The sequence below is a fragment of the Hipposideros armiger genome, unplaced genomic scaffold (assembly GCF_001890085.2).
Source record: "Hipposideros armiger isolate ML-2016 unplaced genomic scaffold, ASM189008v1 scaffold_445, whole genome shotgun sequence".
Classification (NCBI taxonomy): Eukaryota; Metazoa; Chordata; class Mammalia; order Chiroptera; family Hipposideridae; genus Hipposideros; species Hipposideros armiger.
Genome location: NW_017731795.1, coordinates 398,897 through 419,169, shown reverse-complemented (window position 1 = coordinate 419,169; position 20,273 = coordinate 398,897). Strand labels below are relative to the sequence as shown.

Here is a 20,273-nt window from a genome sequence, read left to right as displayed (position 1 = left end):
GGAGTACCACCCTCATCTGGGAAGGGACACCACATCCTCACATCCAAGTTCCAAGAAGCAGCTTCCAAACTTTCGTGGTGTTCCATGGCTAAGACTTCCTGGCCTTCCATTTCTTTGCTCCCTGAGAGCAGGGCTGTGCAACCATTCATTGCAATCAAGAGATGCATTAGTTCTGTCTGCTCCCCGCCCCGTCAGGCTTCCTGGAGCTGGGGACACAGAGTGAAGGCAGGAGAAGAGCTTACAGTATGAGTTGATGGTGATAAGAAACTGTGAATGTGACGTCTAACGTAGGACAGGATGAAGTTGTGTGTTTTTTTAATCTCATATTTCATGCAGGGCTGGGCTGAGGATGTGGCAGGCATGGCGTATGCCCTACGTTCACTGCCAGAGGGGGCTCCCTGCCTGCCACAGGTGAGAGCCAGCTCTGGGGTGTCTGCCCCAATGGGGAAAAGGGGGGTGGAGGGGCCCGGCGGGGGAGGGGTGGGGACTTTGCTCCACTTTTGGTGGTCCCCAGAAGAACTCTATCACAGAATCCAGAACTTCCTGTCCTCAATGTCATTTTCTTAGCTCGTAAATAAAACTGCAACAGATTAAACCCTTATATTGGTTGATTTTTATAGCGCATGCTCTTCTCTGGCACACCGTACAAGAGTATGAGGTGTATACGCAAATGTCTGAAGAACCTGGGCCTACCTGCATTCTATTAAATGAATTGGAATGCTTTATCTTTCTAATATTGCAGGTATATTTAATTGTAATATTAGGTGTGTTCCATTAAGGCTGCCAACCGCCCAAAACAAATTCTGTATCTTATTTTATAAACCAGACATTGAATTATGGCCCTAGACACAATACATTTTGATTTTTTTAAATTTACAATTTTTACTCGATTTTCAATATCATATTTACCTCTCCTCACCCCTACCTTTTTCTGACTTATTTATTCCTTATTATTCAGCAAACAACTTACTGACATTATGTTTGGCAAGGCATCTCTATGCCCCACCTCCAAGTTCCAATCTTTTTTTTAAAAATCACCCACACTCAACCCTTTATCATTCTCTTTTTCCAGAGCTCTTTTTTTTATTCCTCTTAATGTCAGTATTCAGCCCTTCCTATCCCAAACCTTCATATCTTAAAGCATCCAGGATACGCATCATGCGAATGGCTACAGATGGCTTTCCGGCTCAAGTGCTGAAAACGCTGGCACCAGAGAAGCAAAGTGCGGTTAACTAATTAACCCTGAAACCTTTATCATATGTCGAAGGCAAAAAAAATAATGTTAAAACATTCAAATGCATGTCTAACCTATTCAACCCATTCTCCAACTAGGTCTTGAGAGTTCAACCTTTTGGGCTCCTGTAAACAGTCGTCTGAAACCCCACACGCGTTGTTTGCATGTAGGGTTTTCCGCCTCCGCGTCTAACGTCTGCGCCCTCCGCCTTTTTGCAGTGGTCAGTGTACATCCGAGCGGCCGTCCGGAAGGAGAAAGGCCTGCCCATCCTCGTGGAGCTGCTCCGGATAGACAACGACCGTGTGGTGTGCGCCGTGGCCACCGCGCTCCGCAATATGGCCCTAGACGTCCGAAATAAGGAGCTCATAGGTACGTGCTCCCTAATTCACAGCGTCTCCATTTTTAAATGCAAATTTTTCTCTGCGAGGTGCATGTTTTTGAGTGGTGCATGCAGAAATAGTGCCCTTATCAGAGGCCACGTTTTCTCCAGTTCTCCTAGTGTAAATCCAAGGTCCTGGTTTGTCTTCTGGAATTCAGAGGAAAACGCGATGTTTGTTGACAGTTCTAATCCTTGCAAATTAAAAATGACCATGGTGCTCAGCACTGGAGCACTGGGGTTATTATGGGATGCATGCCCCTTCTCTTCCCCTTTCAATTTTCATATTTATTTTAGATGGGACCACACCGGCTCTTGAATTCTATTGTTTAGAGAATCGTCTCCCTTTAATGTGGTATTCAAGAAATATGGAGGATCTTTTATTGATGAATATTAAAGAGGTCACACATTCATCCATTTACCTAACAGATATTTATCTATGACCTGCCTTGCTCCAGGCCTGTTCCAGGCCCAGAGATTATTACATCAACGAGCAAAACAGACAGGAAGGCTTGCCACTATGGAGTTTACATTTGGGAGGGGGGAGATGTACAATAAACAAAGTGCACACATGAATCCCATTGTGTGTTAGAAGCATTCCACGGGGAGAAATGGACCGGGGTGAAGACAACCGTAATTGGTGAGGTTGCCATTTTTTTAATTGAGGTGACATTCACATAACATAAAATTAACCAAGTGTACTATTTTAGGGGCATTTAGTATTTTTACAATATTGTACAACCACCACCTATATGGAGTTCCAAAACATTTTCATCACCCTAAGGAAAATCTCATACCGTTAAACAGTCACCCCCATTTCCCCTGCCTCCCAGCCCCTGGCAGTTACCAGTATGTGTTCTGTTTCTATAGATTTTCCTATTCAGGAAGTTTCATATAAATGAAATCATAATATGTGAGTTTCTGTGTCTGGCTTCTGTCACTTAGCATAAGACATTGTGATGGTCAATGGGAGGTCAAGGTCAAGGTAGGAGTTGTTGGGAAAATCACATTTCAGCAAAGATTTGAAGGAGGTGAGAGTGGGCCACATGACTACTTGGGGGAAGAGCATCCAAGCTGATGGAGCAGCCTCTGCAGACAGCCCCCTCCAAGGGGAGCTGGAAGGAAGTCAGTGGGTTCAAGGTTTTCAAGGGGCCTCAGTGCCTGAGGCAGAGTGAATGGTAGGAGCGCAGCCCGGGAGGCCTCCTGGTTCCTCCTTCTGTAGGTAGGAAGATGCCCAGGCCAAGGCTGCTGGAGGCCTGGAGAACAGATGAACCACAGGGATCTGCCTAGGGTAAGGCACAGGCCTCCACACAGACCATCGGCCTACTGTGGGCATCTGGGATGGAAGAGATCATTCCAGAAGAGTCGCTGGTTGGTCAGTGCAGCAAGCAGCCTGGCAAGCCTTGACTGCAGGTAGCAGGTGTCAATGGAGGTCCGACAGCAGGGAGCTGGACCGCTCACCATGGCAGAGGTTCTGGTTATGTAGCCTCTGGGGATGTGGGGAAAGCAGGTGACAGTGGACAAAGGGGCAAGAAATTTCCATTCCTGAGGCAGCTAGAATACCAGGTGTGGACCCAAGTTCCATACACAAATTTTACATAGATACGTGAGTCCGGTTTTTGCTATTCAAATTCCTGAGCGTGGTAGACTATCAACCCTTTGTGATCTGGGAAGCAGCCATTTTGCCTCCTGCCGTTTCACAATACCCATCATATCCGCCAATAAAAACTGAAGTTTTTGCAGGTCTCCAGCCATGGGTTTGCCCCCTGGGAAACCAGCTTTCCAATCTGTGTCTAATAAATGTGATTATTTGTTATACATGCAGCATACTATAAGGCATGTAATACATAGAACTTGATATTTACATTGTTTGAATTTAACGTAAATGCTGCTTGTGGATTTTTGTATAGTATTTCAACTAGGCCATTAGCTCAAAAGGCCAGGATACCTGCTCCCAGTCTGCTTTCCTGCTTCTGACATAACTGTTTCAGACAGGCCAGAGCTGAGGCTTCTTATAAAAATCCCATTGCTCCTGTAGAAAATGGAGGAAAAAAATCAATAGCTAATCAGTCTACTGCCTGAATACTTGCTACTCGCTATTGTGCGTTTGCGTGTTTTATTTCTTTGGGTGGATTAAAATGTAACAAAAGAGGGAACTATTGATTGGTCTTCTAGCTTCCAGGCTTCTCTTCTTTCTCAGAAGCCAGTTATCTAGTACTCGGTCTGAGGCAGGAACATTTGGAGTGCCATATTGCCCATTAAATTAAGCCTTTACGTTCACATGTCACCAGACAGGAAAGGGAGCCATTCATTTAAAAATAGAAGTAAAATATCTAAGTCATGGGCTTTATGGGATCAATAATTTTTTTCTTGAATGGGAACAGCAGAATTTAGCCAAAAAAAAAAATGCACCATTGTGATCTATCTAGGAGAAAGGAAATGTGACCTTTGCTAACTCTTGTACTTTAAATATTGTATCAAAGTAGTGATTTTTATAGGAAAATCCTGTATAGAATTTTGCATATTGAATAGAAAGTTGCAATGACTTTGAACCAAGAACAAAAAAAACAATAAACTTCTATGTCTTCTCTTTTCTATTAAGTCATTCAAAGCTTTGGTGACCTCGTATAGTTTCATGGAGAAATATCATGATGCTCTGACAGCTCTCTAAAAGATACCTCTGGCACGGATCCCACATCTCTGTCTGCCCAACATCACCATTGGATATCTAACAGGCATCTCAAACACAACATCCCCAGACCTGAGTTTCTTATCTTCCCCCCAAACCCAGTCCTTCCCCAGTCTTCCCCACAAGAGCAAATGACAAGTTGTCCTTGCAGTGGTCCAAGATGGGTACCTTGAGTCCCCTTTGACCCCTCATCCTTCGTATCCAATCCATCAACAAATCTGTCTTCCTTCTGTATTTTCCCAGAATCCTACACTTCTCATTTGACACTTTGTCCCCAAACTTCCATCTCTCACTCACGTGTCCATAGGCCTGGTCTCCCTGCTTCTACCCTCGCCCCCTACAGTCTACTCTCAACGCAGAAGCCAGAGTGGTCCTGTTTAAACCTGCGAGCGTGTCATTTCTCCACTCAAAGCCCTCTGACAACTCCTCACCTCTCTCAGGGTAAAGTAAAGGCTTTTGAGGCAGACACTACTTTACACTATACAGCTCTCTGTCCCCTCTCTAGTCTCACTTTCTCCCCTGTTGCTGTCACTAACTTGGCTGAGACCACTGGGTGGCTGTGGTTCCCTTATCACATGAGCCACAATCCTGCCTCAGGGCCTTTGCACTTGCTGCTCCCCCTGCATAGAATCCTCTTCCTCCGAGTGCCCATGCACTTCAGTCCTCATCCCACTCGAGTGCTGTTTTCCCAGTAGAACCTCTTCTGGCCTCCATTCTTAAAATTCTACCCCAGCTCCTTTCTTCCCCTGCTTTATTTTTCTCCACGGCACTGATCACCTTCTAATATACAACATGCTACATATCTTATTTCTTGTCCATCTCCCTGCACTGGAATGTAAGCTCATTATGGACAGGAAGTTTTGTCTCATGTGTTCCCCTGTGGAGCCCATGTACAAAGAATAGCAGCTAACCCATAGTAGGGACTTTATAAATATTTGCTAAATGAATAGCTGAACTAATTTTTTCCCATTTGACCGTCCTCTTAAAATGAATTCTAACTCAGCAAAACATTAAGCAAGCAAATTAAGTAAAACATTAACTAAAGAAAAGGATTTTATACTAATAAAGACAATCAGCAAAAAGCCAGTTTGGGTTCCTGCTGAGGTTGACCAGATGTATGCAGACACTCAGCATTTCAGAAGGAATGCAGTGCTCCCCATCATTGCTCTGGGGTTTCACTCTAAGTTACATCTCTTCATAGATCATTCTTTACTTTGCGGTGGGGGAGCAACGGCTACCACACTCTGGTTAAGAAATGGTTTAACTACAGATAAGCTATTGAACAACAGTCACCCTACCCCATCTGCTCTAGTGAGGACCGTATGGTAGCGCTAAAAGGAATGTTGGATGCTCTGCCTCTGCTGACTTGCCATCCGGGCTCTTCCCATGGTCCTGAGTGTGTCTCTGCCATTGGGCAGTAAGTATGCTCTCAGTCGGCCATTGTGTCCTGAGCGCTATGGTACACTAGTCCAGGTGAATGCACATTCATACATGGCTTTGCAACCTTCCAAAAATGTTGATTACCCTTCTGAGTGAAGTATCATCTCATCATTCAGGAAGGTTTTAAAAACTGGCAATCATTAGCTTCAGTGAAAAGAGCAAACAGCATTGTGTCGCTTTAACAAGTTTAGCAAATGCCACCATCCATTTCAGCAGGTGAAGATGGCAGATATTTATTTCAGCCAAATCCCCATTCGCTCTGCCAGCAAACAAACAAAGCTCCAACAAAATTTTAAAAATTCTTTAAAAAACATGTAAACACTAGACGGGGAGGTGGGGGTGACATCTATCACTTGGCAAACATTGGTCACCAACCCTTGGCTACCTATCCCTGCAAAATAGTCCTAAAGAGTAGTTGCAGCATAGGTGCTGTTTTGTTTTGTTGTATTTGCAGACAGCATAGACAATCAAAAGGCCGTCAAAACAGTTACTAAGTAGGACGTAGGCACTGCAGTAAGTTCCCCGACATGTGAGATTACTGTTCAGGGAATACCATGATGTCACATTGGGGGCCTGCCCACTTGCACCCCAAACTGCCTCTTATCTGTAACGATGCTTATTCATGAATTCTTCAGCCTCACCAGCGTCGGTACCGTCATCCCCACGTAACTGGTCTTTGCCCCAGCATTTCCTCCCAGCCATGCTTTTGCATCGCTGTGTGCCTCCTGACCTCCACCCGCCCTTCAAAGCCCAACTCAGCGTCGCCTTCCTGATGAGGTTACTCTCTGACCTCGGACCGGAGGTGCATTAGAAGTCTTTTCGTTTGTCTTAGATTTCCATTGTGTGGTTTTATGTTTGTATTGTCTTTTTTATGTGCACGCCTCCCACCTCCCAATGAGATAATAAACAGGGACCCTGTACCCTCTTTATTTTTATGTCCTACGATGCCTAGCATGTTGCTAAACCTGTAACAGTACTCAGTGCGTGTTTGCTGAACTAATTCACTGGTGGCTGAATGACAAGAGTTAGTCCGCAGAACAGATCCAGCGGAGGTTTGGCAAATAGAGACAGGAAGGCGTAGAGGCCTGTTGCAGCCTCATCCCACAGCCATCCGGGGAGTCGAGGAAAGACAGACAGCATAGATGGCCCCTGAAATGCAGGACTCCTAGTCACACTCACTCATTCTGCTGCCACTTGAGAAGAGGTCTGAGGCTGCCTAGGAAATAGTAACACTTTCTTCCTGGATGTGCCTTGACCTTTGCCAAAGGTCGGCCGAGCTGACAGCACGCGGGCAGTGTTGGCAGAGCTGAGTACCCCGCTTTGTTTCCCTGGGCGGTGGCTGCTTGCCGCACTTTCTGGCAGGTGAGCCAAGGCTGGGATGCTGGAAGCATCCTCCCCGCCCCCGCACTGCTCCGCGCCTCCCAAACACAGCTACCGGCAGGGGAGACAGAAGAGAAAGGGGTCTCAGATTTCCAGGTGCACCTGGCAGGGCACACCTTGTGCTTTCCCACACTGATGAATCATGAGAAAATAAGGGTAGTTTCTTACCTGGGAGTTGGCTATGATTTATTTAGGCAGTAAATCTATTGGTATTCCCCTCCCCCCACTAGGTCTTCAGATCGTCTCTTTCATTCATTCTGGAAACTAGGGGCCAGGAGGAGGTAAAGGGCATTCCCAGCTTTTTCTTTCTTGCCACAATCTGTTTTAAATATTCAGATGAAAGGCTTTATCTGGTCACTCTAAAGACTATTGATAGACAGTGATTGCTGGTTATATTTAAAGGGCAGTGTGCTTTAATAAATCGAAGTGTTCTTAAATGAATAAAAACATTCAGTCCTTAAGTGAAAATAAAGGCTGAATAAAGAAAAAGGTAAAGTCCTTAAACGATAACCGGCTCTCCTCCCTGCCCCCACCCCGTGCCAGATCTTAGTGGGACATATATTTTCATTTAGAAAACTGGAGGGGGAAACCTGTGTTATATCCCCACGGTGCTGAATGTTATGGTGCTTTGTAAGCTTTCTCTTCTATGTAGTGATCTCGCAGCTGAATTTTTGAGGCACATACCCGTGAAATTCTAGACCCGGAAATACTGATCATCATTAAACTCGGAGGTACATTTTTACCCAGCTGTCTCGTGTTCTCTGGGGAATAAACAGATCCCTAAAGCTGGGTCTCCGTCTCCATGAAGCAGCGTTCCACATGCTCCTCAGGAGATCCTTCCTCAGCGTTTGTCTAAATTCTCCAGCCTAGGATAGAAACACAATCCGGTCACCATCCTCCGGGCACTCGGAATATCACTTTGCACCCACAGTGTCTCATAGCAAAACGGGAACAGAGGGCTCTAAAAACGTATGGCACACCCATCAGTGAAAATATACACGTGTGTGTTTTATTATTTCCATATCATGCCAATGGCTGGTATGTGGCAGAACCCCCTGGCATGTGGGCACCCCATTCTGAAGGGCAGACCTCTCCCAGGCCACTCGTCACACTGTGGGCACCTTCTTCACCTGTTTCTTGACCCTGGAGAAGCAGCCGCACCTGTGCTCAGGGAAAGACAGGCGTCCTGGAAACCTTCTCAGCGCAGCCTGGGGAGGCACTGTGTTCCTTTTATTCCTGGGAAAGTATAACCTTCGCTTTAGGAAGTTGGTTTCAGGACATTTGAATGGCATGCCTTCTCTGCTTTTCAAAACATGTTTCTTCAGACCCTGGCAGATGTTGTTTTAATTAAAACACGTGCAGTTTCAATTAGTGTTTTAAAAAGAAGCCTGGTTTCCCAGACAAGGGGATTATCGGAGTGCTCTTTGCCAGCTCGCCTTAATAACTGAATTTCACAGGCCAACTCCAGGGCAGTGGGAAAGCGGTGTGCTTGGGCCCAAACTTGGTATCTTCAGATTAAGTGCCTGTGTTGGTGCTTTTGTGTCCCAAACCCACAAGCCTAATCTCATGAATGCTGGCTCCCTTTCCGGTGGTCCATGGGTTTGTTAATTGCCTTCAGACACCTGTTGGGGAGTCTTGGCGGCTGGGTCTGGCAGATAAGAATTCCTTGGAAAGGGGAACTGTAAATAAATCGAAGAGCCAATAATTATTTTATTAAATGAGACAATGATTCACCTCTTGGAGGTACTCCATATGGGGAAAAGGCAAAACTGAGAGATTTCCAGTTGACTCAAATTCAGGACCTCGGCTTAAAGACCTCAAAGAAAAACAGAGAGAAAGAAAAAAAAAATCCCATTTACTTCAGCTTGACTGTTTAGGTCTTCATTTTATGCCTGGCCAAACCGTTTCAGAAGAAAAGCTTTTGGAGAAGAGAACGCATGAGAAATGAAATGGCTGTCCTCAAGTACCACAAATCTTGAGACTCTAAAAATAGAAAAGAGGGTTTTGGCAGGATAATGTTTTTAAGTTGCATTCTTTCGCCATGCAGACTGCGACCTTCTCCCCTTGCCAAACAAACAAAGTTTGAATCATGTGGAAGGAAGTTCTTTTTACTAATACTAGAAATAATGCATTAGGAAATAGTTGGAAAGTTTAAGGATAAACATCCTTCTAGCTCTTCAGACTTAATGTTTGGTGGTTCTTGTTATGCTGGATCTTGAGGGATTACAGAGCAGGCGAGGGCAACTGTGATTAGGGGTTCTGCTAAAAAAGCGGGTGGTGTGGGCTGGCACCATCCATTGAACGGGCCTGTGGTTCTTCCCTGGAGGACGCCTGAGGCAGGAGGAGAAGAGGACAGGCACTGCAGAGAGGCGAGGCAGCCGTCCCAGCAAGAAGGACATGGCAGACCCCAGGCAAGAGGCCAGGACCCAGGGGGTGGGCGGAAGCCTGGAGGTGCAGCCGCCTGGCCCCGGGGCAGCCAGAGGCCAGTACCCAGAGGGCGGGTCTGTGAAATGGCGGGGCAGCCAGAGCAGGTTGGATCCCGGAAAAGAAGCAAGCTTCTTCTTGAGAGACCTGAAGAAGGAGAAGAAGAGGAAGAAGCAGGGGAGGGGGAGGAAGAAGAGAGAGAGCCCGTCTGTTCAAAGAGATGTTTGGGAAGAGGAGAGAGCGGCATAGAATCGGGCAGTTCCCAACTGCACTTCATCAAAATGTCATACAAGGTCTTTCAGGAAACAGTTGAAACTCAGAAAGGTCTCCTCTTATAACCAAGACAGTCCATGAAAAATTACTATCAGGAAAGCCTGTTTTTCAAGTTTAAGATGAAACTTCCCCCCGTTCAGCTCTACGTATTATCGTGTCTTTGAGCAGTGCCAGGTAAAACGAATGGCTTTGGAACGGAACGATCAAAGACAAGTGGCCTGTTTCCTAAAGCACATAATATCCTTTGGATCCCAACTTTTACCCTCCTTATTATTTAATACAGGCGACTGATCACGAGATAGCGTAAACCAGGCTGACACGGGCACAGGGTGATGGGCGGTGTGTCGCTTTTAAACTGCAGCCGCTGATACTCCAAGGCAAGGTCAGAGGCGGTTCAGTGTGAAAGACAGATCTGAGAAGATAAAAATGTCCGTGGTCCTCACCGTGAGACAGGGAAAGTCTAATGTCCTCATCAGGAAGGCAGGTCAGAGCTGTGAAGTGGGAAATGCTGGTGGTAAACTTTTCAGTTGAATATTAACTGCACAGAGCAGTATCGCGTAGTGTCTGTGTGAAAGGCAGGTCCATCCTAAGAGTGACCTGGTTACTCTTAAAATGTTGGAATGTAGGTGTGTGTGAGAGATGGCCCACAGGCTTCTCTCACCAGCAGCCCGGGAGGGCCGCCGTGGGCCTGGACCACTGGCGATGCTGTGGTGAACAACCATCAGCTCACTCCTTTAGACCAGAGTTCCCCATGCAGTGCGCCATGAATGGGTCGCCAGTGTGCTGCAATTCTGATACCCACAGCCCTCGGGAAGGTCCGGGAGCATTTGATCCTGCCCAAGCACCCGGATCCGTGGCCCCCAGCAGGCCACAGCTCTTAACCCAAGACACCTCCCAGGTATGACCGCTTTCTGTGGGTGCCACGCTGAGGAGACGGTGTGGGAGCTCTGCTCTCGGGGAGCCTCCCACCTATATGCCCCGTACATGACATCTCCCCTCTCACTCTCTGGGACTCCAAAGGTGGGACTTTCAAGTCATCATCTCCTTGACTCCTCGTGTCCTCACTCAAACCCTAGATTTTTACTGGCTGTCATTTTTCAGTGATAGAAATAAAAACTTGGGTGGGTGGGGGGTGGCCGGTTAGCTCAGTTGACTAGAGCGCAGTGCTCATAACACCAAAGTTGCCGGTTTGATCACCACATGGCCCACTGAGCTGCACCCTCCACAACTAGATTGAAACAAGTACTTGACTTGGAGCTGACAGGTCCTGGAAAAGCACACTGTTCCCCAATAAAAAAGAAGAGTAATAGGAACTTTGGGGTTTTTTTCTTCCTTTTTCTTTGTCCCTCTGCAGTAAATCCATCACGATGTCTTGTTGATACTTGTTCAGGGAGGTCCTTGAGTTGTCTTTTCCATCCAGTGCATTTCCTCCTCAGTGCCAGTCTGTAGTGTGGCAGGAGCAGGGCACACCCAGAGCTTCCTGCCTGGGTCGCTTTGCCCCTCCCACCCTTTCTGCATCCCCACCCGATGGCCACATCGCCGTTGCCGCCCTGACGTTTGTGCAGGGCTCCAGTTAAGGGCTCTGCAGCACTTCCACGGTGCGAATGACACAACGGGAACACTGCTGCCTGGTTTGCTTTCAATAAAACCGTTTATTAAGGCCCCAAGAGTATCTGTGCTTCCTAGAATAGGCCTGCCTCTCTTCCAGCCTTGTTCGAATGTTCCAGCAGCATGGGACATTTTCATGTGTCTTGATTTCTAAGAGAAAATTTCCCTGGTTTTCTTCCTTCTTTTCTCCCTTTGGCTTTTTCTCCTCCACTCTGTCTCAAGGCTCCACATTGGGTCAAACTTTTGTAAAGCACATCAGGTAAATTCTGTATTTCTGATCTTGTGTTTTCCAGTTCTCAGTTCCCATTTGGTTCTTCCTTATAATTTCCATTTCTCTACTGAATTGTCTTTTTTTTTTTCATGAATCTTGTCCATTTTCCCACTAGATCGTTTAACGTGTATCACAGATAACGTCCATGTCTATTTATTCTAACGTCTGGGGTTTTTTTGTAGATTTGCTTATTTGACGACCTTTACTCTTAATTCTTGGTCACGTTTTTCTGCTTCTTTACACGTCTTGTGATTTGTTAATTTGTGTATTAAAACATCAGCCCTGACTGAAGTAACTAATACATGCCTTCAAAAAAAGCACTCCCCTCTATCTGGTTTCCTCTATCTGGTTGCTCAGGTGGACACCTGAGTTCACCTAACGCCTATTTTACCTATAACTGGGCTTTAGTTAAATTCAGCTTAGCAGCAGCTTTAGTTAAATTCAGTTTTTACCACTGAGTTCAAATGTTTCAAGACTACGATCAGTATTTAACCTACAGTTGAGCTTGGAGGCTGAATGCCTACAGATTCCAGAAATTTCTCTGTGCGTTACAGCTCAGGTGTCGGTTTTCTGAATCACAGGAGCTCCCCCGCCCTCCCTCTCCCTCTGTCTCCTGGGACATTCCCCTGCCAGCTGTTTAGATCACTGCACGACCTACGTTGTCCAAACAATTTTACTCCCACTTTTTCTGTCCATCCTCAGTACCTATTATTCTTAAGTTCACAGCCTTCCTTCCAGTTGGGCACTCCCCCTACTGTTTCTGCTCTTACTATCCTCTTTCCAACACAATCACTTCAGCTGTTCTGCCCACCCCCCGCCAATTATTCTTTCACCTCCTTTCCTACCCACTCCTTACCCATCTTCTTTATCTATGTGTGCTCCAAATTTAGCATGTAAGGAATGCTGTGAGGGACGTGTAAGTCCCTAATGCTTCTTGGTGGAGTAATGTCACCTCCCTCACCAAACTGATGGCCCTTTAGGAACAAGAATATCTTTCTCTTTCTTTTTTGATGTTTCTTTTGAAAGTTCTGGCACTGCCTAGCACTGTGTGAACGTGATGACAGCCTCAGTAGGTGTCGTGTGGTCCCTGTTCTGCTGGAATCAGAGTCCCATGGGAGCAGGGCACGTATCTTCCTTGTTTGCTGCTAGAACCCCCAGAACAAGGCTTCTTTGGCATCTAGTAGAAATGTATTAAGTTTTACTTGAATGAGCAATTGGGCGAAGTCATAATATTTGGTTTCATAAACAAAATTCCCATCGTCTTACATAGATCTTCCTAATTATTCAGCATTGGTTATAACCTACCCGCGGCACCTTTGACCATTGAGAACGGTCCATGCCCTCTCCTCACCGGGAACACACCACCACCACTACACCTCTAAAAATAAAACACCGAGCCTTATTTATATGATGCAAACCAAAAAGCACTTTTTTGGAACATGATTCTTGATCTTGGTTGCACACTAGAGTCACCTGAGCCCATCCCCAGAGAAGTTCGTGTATTAGCATTTATTTTGAGGCTTCCTGAGGGATTGTAATATGCAGTCAAGGTTGATAGCTACTGCTTTAGAATTCCTAAGACCCATCGTAAATAAAAGCAGCCTGCTAGCCTTCTAGAAAACTGTCTTCTTCCAATTTTGAAATATATTATAATGACTACAGTCTAAACCTAGGTACTTTTCTCTGAAGCATTCCATCCTTTGATTGGAACAAATGCAAAAATTTTCTCCAGAAATTATTCTGACCCAAACTTCCTCCTTATGTTATTGTGCATAATAGATAATTGCTTTGAAATAGTTGACTTCAGTTAACATGGCCACTCATGGTATTGATATCTAGAGTCAAATCAAAACATAAATTGTTGCAAATACGTATAAAGTAGGAATATCAAGTGGGTATTAGTCCATTGTTTCAGTATAATCTTTTATAATGCACACGTAAATGATACCATGAGCCTCCTTGGTTTGGCCAAGGATTCTCACTGTACCTTTCCTTATGTTTAAAGACTAATTTAATCAAAAGAATGAGTGTAAACATCCTGTTAAGAACATCAAATGCAAGTGTAAGACTGACAATTGAGTTCAGAGCTGGGAGGGCTGCTGGGACTGTCTCAAATCTTTAGATGGGGACAGGGTCTCCCCGTGACGCCATCTTTCCCATTCAGGGGTTTGTGTTCCCCACCATTTGGGAAGCCTGCACGTGCCCAGCCTGGTGAGATGGGAGGACTGGGGGTGCTGCTCCCCGCCCTAGGACCAGCCTCCCCGGGCTCATCAGCGAATCTGTGGAGCCTGAAGCCCTGATTCTTCATGGGACATCCAGATATTCCGTTTCCTGCTCAGGCCCATGGCTTTTTTGGCATTGTGTCTCTGTCTTGAGTTGAGGACGGAAACAAATTCACTCGTTGTACCAATGAGCAAGCAAAGGAGAAGGAAAATAAACAGAAAATATACAAATTCGTTTAATCCTGCCTCACAACCATCCTTCGAAAACACTAGGGCATTCGCATTACCTTTCCAAGAGCTACGTTTTTTATCTAAAGCTACTTATCACTTCTCAAATATACTTTTTTTTTTACTGCTACCTCATATTGAATGATTTTTGAAATGTGTTCTCGTTCATGTGCAGAGGTGACATTTGGCAGTGGTGCTTGAAGTTGATTTTGAATCTGCTGTGACAGGATTTTTCAGCTGCCTCTCCATCTTGCTCCCATCCCTATCCCCTGACCAACAGTGTGTGGTGTGTGCAGGTGTCTCTGGGGTTTAGTATGGAGGCTGCATCAGCTACTAGGAAAAACTAATAGGTCCCCTCGAGGATCAGACCTTGACTTTGCTTTTTGGCAGGATACTAATCTACTGAACCAAGGAATGGCAGATACTGGGAAGACCCAATAGTACTTCTTTGGGGTGCATCGAACATTCCTCAGTTGACCTGATACTGCATACTAGAGTGTGTCCCCTTTCTTGGTGACACCTCACTTACCCAAAAGAGCAATACTGGAACTGTAGTCCATTCCTACCTGTTCTCACCATTGGTCCAGGCAGGGAGAAAAGAGGTAGTGGATAAAAAGAGGTAGGGTATTTAGGCAACAATGTCTGTTGAATGAAGAAACAGGAGTGTCGTTTCTAAAGCATCTTTACACTGGAAAATAGAGGAATTATTCATTCACCTACTTTCCATCGGGGAAATGACTAGAGCTAGCTGAAGATATTTGAGTTACAAAGTAGAGGGCCGCCCCTAGATCAATACTTAAGCATGGGACTGTGTTTACTGGATTGGATAGTAATGAGCTATGAGCAACAAACAGTGAGTAGGGAGTATTCGGTAATCAAGTACAATTTGCAACAAAGCTCATCTGAAGTGGGCGAGTGACCTCATATGTGGAGACATGATTGCATCTGGGGTCATTAGGCGCCAACGGGAAGGGAAGACTGACTGAGTCGTGCTTTGTCTTCCTTGCACCCTGGCTGTAGGCAGCACTTCCAACAGCCCTGTTTTCAGTTTCCCAGCTGGCTGCAAGGGCTCCACACACACACACACACCTGCCTGGTGGCTGAAGGCAGCAACAGAGTAGAAGATTTGGGCTGTTGAGATGGAAACTAGTGCTGGGGAAGTAGCAATAACAGTAGCATGGACAACCACTGCCCCCACTGGTGAATCTGTAAACCGCAGGCTCCCAGGAGCACTGGAAGGAGACTTGAGGGCCCAGCTGAAACTGGCTGCAGAATAAACCAACAGCAGCTGCCTAGAATCCCACGTAGCCTGACTAGACTGACAAACCAGCTCGTCCAACAAGGAACAGTGGGATTGAAATGTGTACAACCTTTACCAAAATGGATGAATTCGCTGCTTTTCTCTAAGTATTCCGCTGCACTTCTCGGCACAAGGACTGCATTTCTGTTTGGCTTTGGCTGAGAGAGAGGGATGACTTTAGCTCATGGAACGGACAGCCAGGTCGGCCAGGCGGGGGAGTCAGTCCATACAGGCCAGCGGTGGTCTTGTCCTCAGGGACAGCAGATTAACAACTCCAGGGATGCCCTGCTGAGTGCCGGGGGCGGGAGGGAAGACTGCAGAGAGGAGGAGCGTGTGCGGTTGCCCTTGTCTGTCACGGAGTCCCATCTTCCGGTGACTTCCATGCTTCCCGCCATCTTCTCATCTTTCCTCTGTTTCCACGCTCTCACTTCCCACCCACGGATGCCGGGAGCCAGCCTCTGTTTTGTTTGAAAATCTCTGGGTTCAGGGCCTTTCACAGACTACATGTATTACCTAGTCTCTCTGCTCACTCAGCGAGTGACTGAGTTACAGTCTCTGCTCAGTGTTCCCGTTAAATTTACAGACGAGTAAGATTCCTTATTGAAAACGCAGAAAAGGGAAGGCTCAGATATGTGCATGAGAACAGCCGGCGTCTTTACTTAGAGAAAAGAGAACGGACGGGGCCTGAGCCCACCCTGCCTTCCCTCCAGGCCTCCCAGAAGCCTGAGGACGCCCCCATTTCTCTTTTCCCCAAGGCCGCCAGAAGTTCTGAAGTCATTTTGTTCTGTTTCTTACTGCCTCTGGCATTTCCTGGGTCTGGTCTCCGTGTCCTGCCTGGTAACCCTTAACCACGCAGGGCCTACAGGAGGTGTCTGTCGGTTTATTGCTAGAATCAGACTGCGAATCATTACAGATGATTGAGAGCCTGGGTCTGCTCTTTCATTTTGCTTGTGAACTTTCTAAAAAACTTGTGGACAACTATTTGCCCCCTCTCACACTTTGAAATTTAAATTGTTGCCAAGGGTGTAGTTTCCTGCATGATATTTAAAAAATACCTCTGTCTTAAATACATCTAAGAAATATGAATACCACAGTGGTTTGATATCCACCATCATCATTTTCAATATGTGAGCAGGTTATTCATTAATGTTCAAAATTGTAATATCCCTTTACGACTTATGAATATTACACATTCCTCAAGAATTTTACCCTGACTGATGTAGTTTATGCTTAAATGTCTCTTATTGATTATTCTTTCTGAAAACAAGATATATACTAATAAAAACTTATTTTTAAAGTGTTGCTTATGGTATTAGGCTTTAAGTTAAAAATGCCTTATGGATTAAGTTATTACCATAATTATTAGTAGGTTGCAATTGATCAAAACAACATATGTATCATCCATCTTGATTAAAACTTTAAATATAAACATTAAAATTGTATTGGAAGTGTATTCCTTAGATGGATGAGCCCTTTTATCCCAATCAATTCATGTAGTCAAGAATTAATATTACTTATTGCTTGACTGAGCAGGATTCTGAACCAGTCCTCACTGTTTTGGTTTTATAGATTTAAATAGTGAGAAACACCAGCCACATACACAAGGTGAAGGGAGCAGAAGGTCTTTCCTTGTGGCAGTGGCACTTGACTGAACTTTGTAGGCATTTTATTTCCAGATCTCATTGGGATCCATCGTCAGGAGTTGTATTTAATTATCTACCAAATGACACCTTGATTAGGCTCTCCTTCAACACTCAAGAAGGTAAAGAACTAGAAACCGCCATATTGGACACAAAACGGTGACCTGCCCATCATTAGGCTGGCTTCCATCTCAGCCCTCACACTCTTCACAGGGCCCTGGGGCTGGACTCAGAAAGTGATGTTCACTCGGGAGCACGGAGGGACTTGACTTGGTTTGACCAGTCCGAGAAGGGAGGCTGTGAGAGTTTGCACAGTCCGAGAAGGAGGCTGTGAGAGTTTGCACAGTCCGAGAAGGAGGCTGTGAGAGTTTGTACAGTCAGAAGAGGAGGCTGTGAGAGTTTGTACAGTCAGAGAAGGGAGGCTGTGAGAGTTTGTACAGTCAGAGAAGGAGGCTGTGAGAGTTTGTACAGTCAGAGAAGGAAGCTGTGAGAGTGCACGCGGGCGTGTTTGCAGGCAGATCAATTTTGCATAGGGAAACTGTGGGTCTGAAAATGGATTTCCCTCAAACCCCACGCCCACATCCCCTTGAAAAGTCTACATGTAGCCCCAGGGCACAGGGGGTCCAGTTTGGAGTCCCCTGCTCCAGGGTAGCCTGACCATGAAGGAGCTGTCGCTATGATCTTCGAGTTGTTCCCACATGCCAGGGGCTGATGTGGGAAAAACGCGCTTCTTTGATGGATTAGCTCTGCTCTCACAAGCCATTTCCGCCGGTACCGTTTTTGAGCTGCAGTTCCCCAGAGGGAGCTTACCACATCGAGAAAAGCATCCAACTGCGTGGTGAGAAACACCAGGCAAGATTTAAGGATTACATTTGAAGCTAATTAAGACTACAGTATGAATTTTATACTAGATCATAATTTCTTATCTACATATAAAGTATCATTATTGGGACAATGAGTCGAGTATTTAAAACTGCCTGGGGACCAATTAAATACAAAGAAGTCCAGCTTTCAGACTGGGAGCTCCACGATTCAGCTCTCGTGCCATAAAAGTCAAATGCAATAGTTTAATCCAGTTGCCAATATATTGTAATAAGAAATAACTGGATATTTTAAGGATTTAGCATAATTTTCTATCAACTTGGAAGGTGTGAAATTAATTTATCTCATTCGTTCATTTATTCATTTGACTTGTATTTATTGAGTGCCTACTACGTGCCAATCTCAGAAGAGCATCCAAGTTTCTGCTTCCTGGAGGTAATGGTCTAGTGGTGGAAACAGTTTCAAAAAGGAAGTAAATGATATTTAGTTTCTGCTTTGGATATGAATAAAATAGCTGAAGGGATTAGAAAGTGACAAGCGGAGGAGAATGCTGAATGTGGTGGTCGAGAAAGACCTCTCTGAGGAGGTGACATCCTAGCACATCCTGAGTGATGGACAAGAGCCAGCCATGAAGCCATCTGGAGAGAGAGCTTTCTGGGGAAAAGGAGGGGCAAGACAAAAACCCCGGGACAGGGGCTGGCCAGGTGGCTCAGTTGGTTACAGCGTGAGCTCTGAGCAACAGGGTCACTGGTTCGATTCCCACATGGGCCAGTGAGCTGCGCCCGAGCTGAGCTGCCGCTGAGCTGGTGAGAGCGTGTGCTCTTAACCACAAGGTTGCCAGTTCAACTCCCACATGGAATGGTGGGCTGCACCACCCCCCTCCACCCCACCAAACCCCGCCCCACCCCCGGCAACAAGATTGAAAGCGGCCACTTGACTTGGAGCTGATGGGTCCTGCAAAAAACACAATGTTCCTCTTCCCCAGTTTCCCAACACTGTTCCCTTCCCCAATTCCCCAATAAAAATCTTAAAAAAGAAAAACAAAAGAGGGCGGGAGGAAGCTTGGCGTGCAGCAGAAACAGTGATAAGGTCAGCGTCGCGGCCGGTTAAGCAGACAGGGCAGGGTGGAGAGCCCGATGGAGCGTGAGAGGCCTTGCAGCCTGGATAAGGAACCGAAAGGCTCTGGCTAGGAACAGCATGCTGGAGGCTTACGTAAAGTCCTCTCTGGCTCATGGGACTAAACTGTAGAGGAGGAAGCAGCAAGGCCAGTGAGGGTTTGATTTCAGGAGTCTGGGGAGGAAATCATGCTGTGCTGGACCAGAGCTGTAGCAGAGGAGTGGGAGCAGTATTTCGAAGGTGGAGCCAGCAACTTACTGATGAATGGAGTGCAAAACACCATAAATAGAAATAGGACAGAGGAGACGGGCTGGTAGAATGGGGAGTTTGGTTTTGGACTAAAAGTTTGAAATGTGTATTAGACCTGAAAGGGGAAATGCCCAGTAGGAAGTTTGGAAATATTGGCTTGAAGCTCAGGACTGATACATTAATCGGTGCTTCATTGGTGGGGGGAAAAAAAACAAACAAACGATATTTAAAGTTATGGTCTGATTATTTTAATTCTCTAAATACAGAAGCAGCTACAGGAAGCCTCATCTTAAAATAAAATGCCTAGCCACAGGTAGGCAAACATTTCTTGGCTCATTAACCAAAGATAGGTTTGTTACATGACTTCCTTATTATGTTTCCTTTTGAATAAAGCCGACGAGAGGTAATGTTTCTTTGGGTGAGTGCCACTGGAGAATAGAAGACCACACAAGTTCACATCATTTTAGAACTAGCTCTAGGTCACCTTGGGAAGCACTTGTAAGTTTGTCTTACATGTTTAAGTATAGCAAACAGCAGCTTATTCACACAGCACAGCTGAAGCATCGTCATGACTATTGATCGCCCCCCCCCAGGACTAAATATGGGGAAGGGGGAGAGGGTCAGTCAGTTAAGACGGATGAGCCATCTGGATTTCCATCCACTGGTCTAGACACTTTTGTTGGGTATTATTTGTTTTGTTTTTTATTTCCTAAGGCTCATTATTTGGCACGGTCACGTTTTACTACTGAAATTTTCATCTGTCAAGTCATTTGTGTCTGTGTGGAGTCATCCCTTCCGATAACACCTCTGGGAATAGACGGATCCCTGGGAGCAGGGTCCCATCCCTGGTCATCCTGTCTTGTTCAGTTTTTCCATGCCGCAGAAATTGTTTTCGGATCGGTACATGAAGTGCCGGGTTCTTTATTCGTGGGATTGATTATAATGAAAATGAATGGAAATGCTTCTTCGCTAGTACATTTATAAACACAGCAGGAGTAGCT

The 20,273-nt window shown here is 45.7% G+C and overlaps 1 protein-coding gene across 7 annotated transcripts in view; it reads left to right on the top strand.

Moving 5' to 3' along the window:
* The window catches only part of CTNND2 (catenin delta 2), an 848,542-nt gene that overhangs the window by 743,397 nt on the left and 84,872 nt on the right, over positions 1 to 20,273 (top strand). For 4 of the 7 annotated variants that reach the window (XM_019665518.1, XM_019665517.1, XM_019665519.1 and 1 more), the window contains 2 exons: positions 337 to 411; positions 1,453 to 1,603. In XM_019665518.1, coding sequence (XP_019521063.1) covers positions 337 to 411; positions 1,453 to 1,603 — 226 coding nt within the window. The remainder of the gene's footprint in view (positions 1 to 336; positions 412 to 1,452; positions 1,604 to 20,273) is intronic. The other 3 variants (XM_019665520.1, XM_019665521.1, XM_019665523.1) reach the window with 1 other exon arrangement.